At 56.6% G+C, this 11,855-nt stretch overlaps 1 protein-coding gene across 1 annotated transcript; it reads left to right on the top strand.

Moving 5' to 3' along the window:
* The first annotated feature begins 447 nt into the window (after positions 1-447).
* On the top strand, positions 448-3,688 carry LOC133359032 (ribosome biogenesis protein BRX1 homolog). Its single transcript, XM_061577403.1, has 3 exons — positions 448-595; positions 961-1,275; positions 3,665-3,688. Exons 1-3 carry the CDS (start codon positions 497-499, stop codon positions 3,686-3,688), a joined length of 438 nt encoding a protein of 145 aa, XP_061433387.1. The 5' UTR covers positions 448-496.
* Positions 3,689-11,855: the final 8,167 nt, after the last annotated feature.

The raw sequence follows: 11,855 nt of genomic DNA, 5'->3' as shown, positions 1-11,855 counted from the left end.
AACCTCACCACTCCTCACCCCACACCCACCGCTCCTCACCCACACAACCTCACCACTCCTCACCCCACAACCTCACCGCTCCTCACCCACACACCTCACCGCTCCTCACCCACACAACCTCACCGCTCCTCACCCACACAACCTCACCACTCCTCACCCACCACCACCCTCCTCACCCACACAACCTCACCACTCCTCACCCTCACACCTCACCACTCCTCACCCACACAACCCACACTCCTCACCCCCACACGGCACCCTCCTCACCCACAAATCTACCAGATTCATCGCGTAGGCACGCGCGTGCGGGCACGACGCTGGCCACAACCAACCACCCCGTCGCGTGCCGCCGTGCCGGCCTTCGTAGGGCGGTGGCGCTGCTCGCGACTTCGCCTGACGGCACTCGCCCCCGACGGACCGTTAGAGGTTGTACTAAGATGGCGAGGGGGCATCTTTGTCTTTGTAGATTGTGGAGGAGGACGGACAGCTCGTGGAGATGGGACCCCGCTTCGTCCTGCAACTCATCCGTCTCTTCCAGGGCAGCTTCGGGGGCCCCACGCTGTACGAGAACAGCCACTACCTCTCCCCCAACACGGTACGACCGGCACCGGGTGGTGGGGGGGGGTGGGGGGGGGGGTGGGGTGTGGTGGTGTGGTGGGGGAAACGCAGATTGTCGACTCTTCTCTTTGGCACAGAGCGATCCCCCCCCCCCCGGCATTACGAGCGCAGGGCGCGCGCACGGACGTTGCGAAAAAACGCAGATCGCCACGCTTTCATATCCTAAAGCGCGCAGAGGGTTGCAGAGCGGACGGTGGTGGGGGGGGGGGTGTCTGCGTAACGGACAAACAACCCCCCCGGACAGCCGTGCCAGGCTTTGCGCGGTGGGAGAAAAAAAACTAATGTAGCTGTCGTCCGTTCGGAAACGGGGGGTGGGGCCCCCCTTTGTGTGCGCGCGAGCAGCACCGTCGCCAGCTGCGCCAGCAGCAGACGGCGGCGCTGCGGGAGAAGCTGCAGCAGAAGCAGCAGGAGCAGCAGGAGGGCGGACCCCGCGACGACCTCCGCGCCTTCCCCGAAGACCCCACCGAGGGCGTCTTCGTAGGCCCGCCTGCGCCCGCGCGACCCGCGGCAACGGCGGCTGCCGACGGCGACGACGACGGTCGTCCCCGCAGGCCGCCGGCGCACGACACATCCCCCCGGGGCACAAGAAGAAGGGAGCGAAGCCGCTCAAGAGGAGCCGCTGGGCGATGGAGAAACGCAGCAGGATGGGGGCGGCCGGCACGCTGCGATCTTAAACTTATTGAGCGGCGGTGGTCGTGGTGGGGGGTGGGGGGTAGGGGGGGATGTGGGGGGGGGGCAGACTGCGGGGGGCGGGGGGGAGGTTTCATAATGGCTGTGGCTTAGCTCCTGAGCTGGCGTGGATGAGATCATGTCTCGTCTTACTCTATTAAGCTCTACGACAATTTGTAGCAGGTCAGGCCCTGGCTGAACTACACGGCTCTCCTCTTTTTCAAGTTGCCGAGTGGGGGGGGGGGGGAGAGAATGAGGCCATCGATTCGGTGTCACGGGCGAACGGCAAAGTGTCATCCACAATCGAGGTTCGTTTTTTTTAGTTTGGTTGGATCGCGTAAACGTAAATATGCCGTTAAACTCGCGGCCACCACCCGACACGGCCAGTTAGCAAGGAGTATAGTCGCGTGAACAAAGCGTGCCGATTGGCTACGACAAGTTCAGCACACAGCAGTCGTGTTGGGAGAGTAAACCCGCAGCAAATGTGAATGTTTAAGTGACGAAACCTTCCTAATCGGCTGCGTTTATATCTACGCGATCTAACCCGAAAGAGAAAAAAATAAACTTTATCGTGGATAATATTGGTCGCGAACAGCCAAGTATAAAATATCTTCTTGGTTCTTTTGGTAAAGTCACGTTGAAGGGAAGTAATAAAATTTAAGAAATAAAACATAATAAAGTAATACAAAAAAACACAATAAAATAATTCTCACGACGTTTCGGCCACAACGCAAGCAGCCGTCCTCAGGTGAAGAACAGGTCTTCACCTGTCGGGGAGACGGCGTCTGAATGACTGTCTCCCCGACAGACCTGGTCTTCACCTGAGGACGGCTGCTTGCGTTGGGGCCGAAACGTCGTGAGAATAATTTTATTGTTTATTTTTTGTATTATTTCCCTTCTACGTGACTTTACCGAAAGAACCAAGAAGATGAATTCCTGCAGTCACGAAAGCTTTAAATCGAAAAAGTGTAAAATAGTCGACGTCTTCTTGCCACGTCACTGTTCATCGTCCTGCGGATTGCTGAAAAAGCGAACCAATCGGTGCATTTGCCCCTCTCCCCTCTCCCACGTGGCCACTCGATTCGATTGGATCTGGTCTGGTGGCAGACAGGGAGCAGGGGGATTATGGTTGTTGAATAATAAAATCTGCACCCGCCCCCAAAAAAACCCGATTTATCATTTCTGTTCCATGTGGGTTATCAAGTTATTTAGTTTTTGCTGGACCACCACGACCCCGCGCGCTCCCATTACGTTAGGGCGTTTGCGAGCTGTTTCAATAGTCAATGCGTACATTTCTATAACTGCCATTTCAATAAAATCTGTATACGTGTAGCGTTGTCATTACGATTTAAAAGGGATTGTTTTTATCACGGAAAGTCTTGACCACGTTCCCAGTGCGCTTTCAGGAGGGTCCTGCTGAAAGATATTTGATCGGGAACTGTTCGGATAATCGTCGCTTGTTGTTGGCCGTGAGCGGGGAATCGAACTCGAAGCGCAGCGTAACGCTAGCCGCGTCTACGCTACCGCTCGATAATTAGTTTTTTACCCTTCTATCTGGCAACAAAACTGACACCTTTTTTTTACAAGGAGTCATGTTTGCATTGACCGCAATACCTGCAGCCATAATGCAAAAAAAAACATAACTCTGATAATGTATGCACTGTCCTTGAAGTTGATTGGTCCACACCCGAGACAGATTTCCTTAGAGCCTAGTCTCACATGGGTTGGACCAGATGACGCCAAAAGGCGCACAACTCAAAGGAAAGCTGTCTCGGGTGTGGACCAGGGTAGGGTTACGGGTATCGGGTACCCGATTGCGACCTCTGGGATGAAGCCATGTTGCAGGCGCGGGTGGGTTGATTCTAGGAACTTGAATTGCGAGAAGAGACAAGACGTTGGGAAATGAGTGACAAACGGTGACTCACCAGTGACTCACGGCCTACCCGTACCCGGCCACACCAGGGTCGCAAGCGGATACCCGTACCCAGGTATGGGTAGCCGGGTATCGGGTAGGGTACGGGTATCGGGTACCCGGTTGCGACCTCTGCCACCCGCCGTTTCCCGCTCAAGCAGAGACGTCGCAAGCGCCGCGTGAAAGTAGAAATCTTTTAATCGCCTTCGCGTGCAGCAGCAGCCCCCCCCCCAATCCAAAATAACAAGCCGATAGTTATCTTTACACTCTGTCCGTGTGCAATACACAAGCCATAAATAAAACCACTATGTACACATTGTAGAGAGACGTTCTCTCGCTCTCTCCCTCCACACACATATACAGAGCATACGGTAGACGCACGCTCGCTTTCTATAAAATACCGGCGGCGGGTTTTACCCGTGGCTGCGCGACCCGTTGCATCGTCGCCCCGCGTCTCTCTCCCAGGGCGGGCGACAGAACAAAGTTTAGCGACGAATCCGGTTGCGTTAAACGCGCCGCAGTCGGGAGGGGCTTTCGCGGCCAATGTTCGCCACGGTTACTTGCGAGAGCCGGTGGGAGGGGTGGGTGGGGGGGTCACGTGCTCCCCCCCCCCCCGATCCGATCGAAATTCGGGATTTCGATCGGATCATTGGGGTTTATTTGTAATAAAGCGGGATTTTGCGACCCCCACTGCCACTGTGTAGCATATTGTGCCAGGGACTGTATGAGATGATAGAACAATAGTCTGAGTCCATAATTGGCAATAAGTAACGGCAAAGCAGTTATAAGCGACTCACAATTGTGCGCAGTTTCGTATACACAGTCCACGACTTCCCTGAAGGCATCGACACCTTCAGCGAGCGCGATGCCGATCACACGACGCGGTTCGAAATCGAACCCTCGATCGACGGCCGCGCCATCGCCGCACACGCGTCGAATACAAAGCAAGGGACAATTCCTCACTTGCTAAAAACTCCTCTATCATTTTTCATCGCTGGAGGGGTTGCCCCCCCCCCTGCCCCCCCCTGCCCCCCCCCCTGCCCCCCCCCCCCACACCTCGACCTGAAAATCCTGGCTCCGACATTGGCCACAGTCGAGGTTGTCCGTTCGGGTGGTCCGATCGCGTCAAGATGAACGCGTGCCGCAAGACACGGCCAATTCGTGAGGTTTGGTCACGTAAACGAAACGTGGCCAGAGGTCGCAAACGGGTTTTGATTCCTTACCCGTACCCGGCCACACCAGGGTCGCAAACGGGTACCCGTACCCAGCCGTACCCGTACCCGTACCCGTACCCGGCCGGGTACGGGTACGGGTATCGGGTACCTGATTGCGACCTCTGGGATGAAGCCACGTTGCAGGCGCGGGTGGGTTGATTCTAGGAACTTGAATTGTGAGAAGAGACAAGACGTTGGGAAATGAGTGACAAACGGTGACTCACCGGTGACTCACGGCCTACCCGTACCCGGCCGCACCAGGGTCGCAAACGGGTACCCGTACCCGGCCGGGTAGCCGGGTATCGGGTAGGGTACGGGTATCGGGTACCCGATTGCGACCTCTGAACGTGGCCAATTCGTTCCTTGGTTAGGCACCGACGAATTCCAGTGGCCCGCGGCGTTACGCCAGCGATCAGTGCGCCCGATGATGACGACGACGATGCTGGCGGTTGTCAATTAGCGGCGAAACTCGAATTGTGAACATTGCAGTGGGTTCAGTCTCCAACGCGCAACCGGCGCGGGTGCTGAACCAGTGACGAATTGGCCACGTTTTGTTCACGTGCAAAACAATTACCGACTGGCTGTGTCAGGTGGTGGTGGCGGCGGCGGGTTTGACGACACATTTACGTGCTCGATACCCCAACAGCAACAAAAACAACCTCTGCTTTGCAAGAGAAAACGGTTCTACTATAAGGGCCGTAAGCGACGAGCGCGTGCTCAAAGAGCTTCGCGGATTGTCGACTTTGCAGCGGCGGCGGCGACGCAGATGACTTTTGGTGGCGGGGGTTGGCGCCGCTGGGTGAACTGCCGTCCCAAGGACTTAGCAATCACTTTGCCCCCCCCCACTCTCTTTTTTTTTTAAGCAAATATTTTAATAAAAGTGTCAATTAGAAAAAAAATACTCTAAACAAATCAAAGTCGTGTCTCTGCATTTGCTAAATAAATGTGCGCGTGCAACAAATACAAAGTGAAGATTAATAAAAACTACGAGTATTTAAAAACCCGACGGCGCCGCCCCCCTAGCGCCGCCGGTGGCGGCCCACGTGACGCAGCAGCAGCAGCAGGCCGCCCGTGCCCACGTGACGCGTGGGCACGGGCCGCCCGTGTGTCCACGCGAGTGGGCACCGGGCCGCCCGTGTGTCCGCGAGTGGGCACGGGGCCGCCCGTGTGTCCGCGCGAGTGGGCACCGGGCCGCCCGTGTGTCCGCGCGAGTGGGCACGGGCCGCCTGTGTCCACGCGAGTGGGCACCGGGCCGCCCGTGTGTCCGCGCGAGTGGGCACCGGGCCTACCGTGTGTCCCGCGAGTGGGCACCGGGCCGCCCGTGTGTCCACGCGAGTGGGCACCAGGCGCCCGTGTGTCCGCGCGAGTGGGCACCAGGCCGCCGTGTGTCCGCGCGAGTGGGCACCGGGCCGCCCGTGTGTCCCGCGAGTGGGCACCGGGCCGCCCGTGTGTCCACGCGAGTGGGCACCGGGCCGCCCGTGTGTCCACGCGAGTGGGCACCAGGCCGCCCGTGTGTCCGCGCGAGTGGGCACCAGGCCGCCCGTGTGTCCACGCGAGTGGGCACCAGGCCGCCCGTGTGTCCACGCGAGTGGGCACCAGGCCGCCCGTGTGTCCACGCGAGTGGGCACCAGGCCGCCCGTGTGTCCACGCGAGTGGGCACCAGGCCGCCCGTGTGTCCACGCGAGTGGGCACCAGGCCGCCGTGTGTGTCCGCGCGTGGGCACCAGGCCGCCCGTGTGTCCGCGCGAGTGGGCACCAGGCCTACCGTGTGTCCGCGCGAGTGGGCACCAGGCCGCCCGTGTGTCCGCGCGAGTGGGCACCAGGCCGCCCGTGTGTCCACGCGAGTGGGCACCAGGCCGCCCGTGTGTCCGCGCGAGTGGGCACCAGGCCGCCCGTGTGTCCACGCGAGTGGGCACCAGGCCGCCCGTGTGTCCGCGCGAGTGGGCACCAGGCCGCCCGTGTGTCCACGCGAGTGGGCACCAGGCCTACCGTGTGTCCGCGCGAGTGGGCACCAGGCCTACCGTGTGTCCGCGCGAGTGGGCACCAGGCCTACCGTGTGTCCACGCGAGTGGGCACCAGGCCTACCGTGTGTCCACGCGAGTGGGCACCAGGCCGCCCGCCACAAGCGCCAATTGTTGTCTCCGTGCCAGACGCAGCAGCGCCCTGCTCAGTCTCGCCGAGTGCTCGAGACGACGGCGCAGGTCCCCCTCCTCCTCCCGCTCGACGCCAGCGCCCACCGCCACCACCGCCACCGGTTGCTGCTGTTGCTGCTGCTGTGTGTTGTTCTTGTTGCTGTTGTTGTTGCTGCTGTTGTTGCTGTTGCTGCTGTTGTTGTTGTTGTTGCTGCTGCTGTTGCTGCTGCTGTTGCTGCTGCTGTTGTTGCTGCTGTTGTTGCTGTTGTTGTTGCTGCTGTTGCTGCTGCTGTTGTTGCTGATGTTGCTGCTGCTGTTGTTGCTGCTGCTTTGCTGCTGATGTTGCTGCTGCTGTTGCTCCCGCCGCCGCTGCCAGGAGCTCAGGCCGATTCATGGTCATGCAGCACGGCGGCGGGTGACGACGGCGCTGAGCGGCGCAGTCTGGGTCGGCCGCAACCGCCGCTGCCGCCGCCGGCACCAGCGCCAGAGCGGCTCCTGCGGGGCCTGCTGGCGACGCGGCTGCGGCACCGCAATGCAGCGGTGCACCACCAGGCAGCGGTGCACCACCAGCAGCGGTGCACCACCAGGCAGCGGTGCACCACCAGGCAGCGGTGCACCACCAGGCAGCGTGCACCACCAGCAGCGGTGCACCACCAGGCAGCGGTGCACCACCAGGCAGCGGTGCACCACCAGGCAGCGGTGCACCACCAGGCAGCGGTGCACCACCAGGCAGCGGTGCACCACCAGGCAGCGGTGCACCACCAGGCAGCGGTGCACCACCAGGCAGCGGTGCACCACCAGGCAGCGGTGCACCACCCAGGCAGCGGTGCACCACCAGGCAGCGCCGCCGGAGATGGCGCTGTGCCTGGTGGTGGGAACGCCGAGGTGGCGGCGGCGCCCAGGGTAGCGGGCGCCCTCCTGATCGGCCTCCTCAGCACTCGAGTTCGTTGTCGGGTAATACTTGGAAACAATAAGATGCTCGGTGTATTCGGCACTTTGCTTCGTTCATCATTTCGTAAATGTTTTTTTTTAACTGGGCTTTATGTAACCCTCCCCCCCCCTCTAGCGCACTCTCTCGCTCACTCTCTCCCCCTCTCTTGTCTCTCGTTCTCTCTCTCTCGCTCTGTCTCTCGCTCTCTCTCTCTCTCGGAAAGGCCCTTTGCACCAGCGTGGACGGCACCCTCGTGTTCACTTTCTGAAACGCTCGCTCGTCACCGTGGCGTGCGCGATGACACCACAACCACGTGACTTTTTTCTTTTGTGTTGTGTGCGGTGCTTTCAGCACCACAACACGTAGATTTGTAACGATATGTAACATTTGTTTTCTTTCGTTTGCTGGTGACTGGTTTTCATATTGGAATCGCCTCCGGTGTTTGCTGCTGGAGGCAATAAGAGTTGTTTAAAAGTCAAAAAGTCTCTCTGCTCGTTACTCACAAACTTGCTATCCGCAAATCGCATCTGGAACGCTACGCGGATACCGCATCGAGAGAGAGAGAGAGCAAGCGATGAGATTAAATTATGCGTTAAAGTGGTGAGAGATAAAAGTGATGACATTATTTTTCATGTTATTCAATAGCTTATTTCCGTATATATATTTTCGTCTAAGGTTAAAATTCATTTAAAAAGACAAGCTATTCGTAGCATACCCCCTCACCCCGCATGGTTTGCCCGCGGGGAATTTGCCAATTGGCGAGCACCTCCGGCACGTGACCCTCGCCGCGGACGACGCGGTGGGGTCACGAACGACGCGGGGGTCACGAACGACGCGGTGGGGTCACGAACGACGCGGTGGGGTCACGAACGACGCGGTGGGGTCACGAACCGCGCGGTGGGGTCACGAACGACGCGGTGGGGTCACGAACGACGCGGTGGGGTCACGGACGATGCGGTGGGGTCACGGACGATGCGGTGGGGTCACGAACCGCGCGGTGGGGTCACGAACGACGCGGTGGGGTCACGAACCGCGCGGTGGGGTCACGAACCGCGCGGTGGGGTCACGAACGACGCGGTGGGGTCACGAACGACGAGGTGGGGTCACGAACGACGCGGTGGGGTCACGAACGACGAGATGGGGTCACGAACTGCGAGGTGGGGTCACGAACCGCGCGGTGGGGTCGCGAACGACGCGGTGGGGTCACGAACTGCGAGGTGGGGTCACGAACGACGCGGTGGGGTCACGAACGACGAGGTGGGGTCACGAACTGCGAGGTGGGGTCGCGAACGACGCGGTGGGGTCGCGAACCGCGCTCGACGAAAGTCGGGGGGGGGGGGGGGCAGCAAGCGGTGGTCGTCGGCAATCGTCGCGTCGGCTACATTTTAGCGTCGCACGGTTTTTTTTGGGGGGGGCAAATCACAACTTGTGGCGGGTGGCACACCCAATCCCAGTAATAATTACATTATTACGTAAGAATGCAATTATCGGGTGCAAATCTGAATCACGTAAAACGTAAATGCCGTTATTGAGCATTAATGAGCCAATACGCAGCGTCGCATATAGTACCGACAGGGACGTGCGGTCAGGGGAGGCAGGGGGAGTCAGAGCCTCACCCGTCATGCTCCAATGAAAATCGCCTTTACGAAAAGTATAAAGAAAAATTAAATAAATATTAAGATTTCTCCACTGATCTGCGTTATTAATGTCATTTCTGTACGATTCCAATAATTTTTATCGTCAAAATCGCCAAATTTGTGGAGCTCCGCTGCAAATACAGGAATAGACGAGAGGTGAGGCAGCGACGAGCTCAGCCTCCCCTCTGATTGCGCAACCCCTCAGTAACTGGATGGAGCGCGGGCAATCAGCGCGTGCCTGTTACCATCTCAGTATGTCACCAATGTAATGTTTGTAGACCCCTTCATTTCATGTCCTCGCCTTCCATACTGCAGGTAACTTATTTCACGTACGTGTAAAATATATTTAGGCTCGCTGGTCTCGTCGTGAAACTGCAATGAAAGTGCACCAGGGGAGGCAGCTATCACATCTGCCTCACTGAGTCTAGGATTCATATTCTTAGGTTTTTTCGGTAAAGTCACGTAGGTGAAAAATTAAAATTAATAAAAGTAAAATAAAAATATTATTTCTTTTTATGAAGACGGAAGCTTGTGTTGCCTCCGAAACGTCGTGATTTTTTTTTATTTTTATTTTACTTTTATTAATTTAATTTATTTTTTACCTACGTAGTGACTTTACCGAAAAAACCTAACAATATGCCTCCCTGAGGTTGACGTGTCTAACACGCTCCCCTCAGTGAGGCCACCCCCTCAGTGAGGCCACGCCCCCTCAGTGAGGCCACGCCTCCCTCAGTGAGGACACGCCCCCCTCCACGAGGCCACGCCCCCCTCGGCGTGTGAATCTGGCTCTGACACTCGCCAATGCCTCCCCAGTAGCCATTGACCTCACCGCACGCCACCGATCACCGATGTGTTTGTATCCGGTGCCGATGTCCGCGTGAAGGCAGGAGGACGGCACGCTGGGCTTCTCTGGAAAGCCGCGATACCGTCGGGGCAATTTTTCGAGCGTCTGCCGCTACACCGGCGTCGAGAGCTGCGGTTTTTAGAACCGTAGGGGAGTTGGGGGGCGAGAAAAAAACATGATGTGGGGGCGGTGGCGGCGGTGGTGGCGGTGGCGGCGGTGGTGGTGGTGGCGGTGGTGATGCCGCAAGACTTGGCAGTGGTGCGTGAACGCGGGTTGCCAAAGACATTTCTCGGCACATCCGTCGATAACGATCGATCCAAAAGAGGAAAAAAAAATATATTATCTGCTATATGTAATAAAGACCTTAGTCTGTACGTCTCCTCAGCTAAAAGCTCTGGGTGTTTCACCGACAAGGCAGAAAGCCGACATTTGGTGCGCAGGTCGATTTTTAGGACACCAACAGGAAACCGAATCTGAAAATCTGAGATTTTTCGACTAAAGGCCCCAAAATCTCGATTTTAAGCGCCCCATGGACATGTTTGTGCGTGGTGTCATTCGGGAACCGGTCAAGATATGACTGCATTTTTTTCGATTGATGGAGCGTTAAACAGCGAATCAAGTTAAAGCGAGAACCATTGGTTCTTTCCATTGCTTTTGAAATCATTTACCAATGAAAAAATCCGCATTTCATGATCTTCAAATCTGATTAATTCGAAAATGGTCAAAGGAGAGCTTCCCCTCCGAGACTATTAAGTTAACTAAGTTTAGTTCTTTCTCATAAAAAAATAACGGAATCTTTAAATGGAGCGGTTTCCGATGGGGGCGCGTCTTTAAATATAAGAAGTAGAATCAAGCCGACTATTTTGCGCGTTGTTTTTGCGGAAAAATATAAACGTTACGAGCATTTGTTCGCGTCTGATCGTAGATACAAATTGTAACAGAAACACGTCACCGTCATTGACACTTATTGACAATTTTTAGAATCTTGGGTAAATGGCCGTACTTCACAGCGACACCAAGAAACGGGGGAGGAGGGGGGGGGGGGCGTGCCGTTTAACCCCGAGATCGTCACCGGTCGGACAAACGTATCGGGGGATGTGGCCTTTCGTACTTTTCGTTACAAATCCGGAGGGTGAATCTTCCTCTCGCCGCTCCCCGATTGCCAACTGGCGCAAAGGGCGACGTCCGATCGGATCGCAGGCGGAGTTCGCGTGACCACCCCGGCTTTTACCGGGGGAAATCTCCCGCCGTCATCGACGCCGGAAACTGCCACGCGCCGAGTTAGCCACGGCCGTTGGCGGCGGCTAACTTCTTCTTGGTTCTTTCGGTAAAGTCACGTAGAAGGGAAATAATAAAATAATAATAATAAAACATAATAAAATACAATTCTCACGACGTTTCGGCCACAACGCAAGCAGCCGTCCTCAGGTGAAGAACAGGTCTGTCGGAAAGACAGCGTCCGAATGAACACCGCCAAGCTTGGCAGCGTATATTTAAGCTGGGTTGAGGAGGAAGGCGCCTTGACGAAGGAATTTGCATATCAACAGAGGAATTTAGAATATTCAGACGCTGTCTTTCCGACAGACCTGTTCTTCACCTGACGACGGCTGCTTGCGTTGTGGCCGAAACGTCGTGAGAATTATTTTATTATGTTTTATTATTTTATTATTTCCCTTTTATGTGACTTTACCGAAAGAACCAAGAAGATGAATCCCTGCAGTCACGAAAGCTTTACATCGAAATTGACCTTAGAAGTGTACTGGAGGCGCCTTGACCGCGTGCTAAACCAACACTATTTTTAGTTGACCAGGTAAGGCCCCAACCGAGCTCTGTAGCTCTTTCTTGAGAAGCGACGAGGCTAATCACAAGCGTGGAGAGACTGATAGCAGGAGCCAAATC

The sequence above is a fragment of the Lethenteron reissneri genome, chromosome 64 (assembly GCF_015708825.2).
Source record: "Lethenteron reissneri isolate LAM-NWPU_2019-01 chromosome 64, ASM1570882v1, whole genome shotgun sequence".
Lineage (NCBI taxonomy): Eukaryota > Metazoa > Chordata > Hyperoartia > Petromyzontiformes > Petromyzontidae > Lethenteron > Lethenteron reissneri.
Note: the sequence above shows the minus strand (reverse complement) of the source record. Positions and strands in the feature narration are given on the sequence as shown.

Bases quoted from the DNA above. Each gene is read 5' to 3' on its own strand.
- LOC133359032 (XM_061577403.1), top strand. From the start codon at position 497: ATGGGACCCCGCTTCGTCCTGCAACTCATCCGTCTCTTCCAGGGCAGC. The intron at 596-960 runs GTACGACCGGCA...GCGCGCGAGCAG, and splicing joins ACTACCTCTCCCCCAACACG to CACCGTCGCCAGCTGCGCCA. The intron at 1,276-3,664 runs GCACGCTGCGAT...TCTCTCTCCCAG, and splicing joins CAGCAGGATGGGGGCGGCCG to GGCGGGCGACAGAACAAAGT.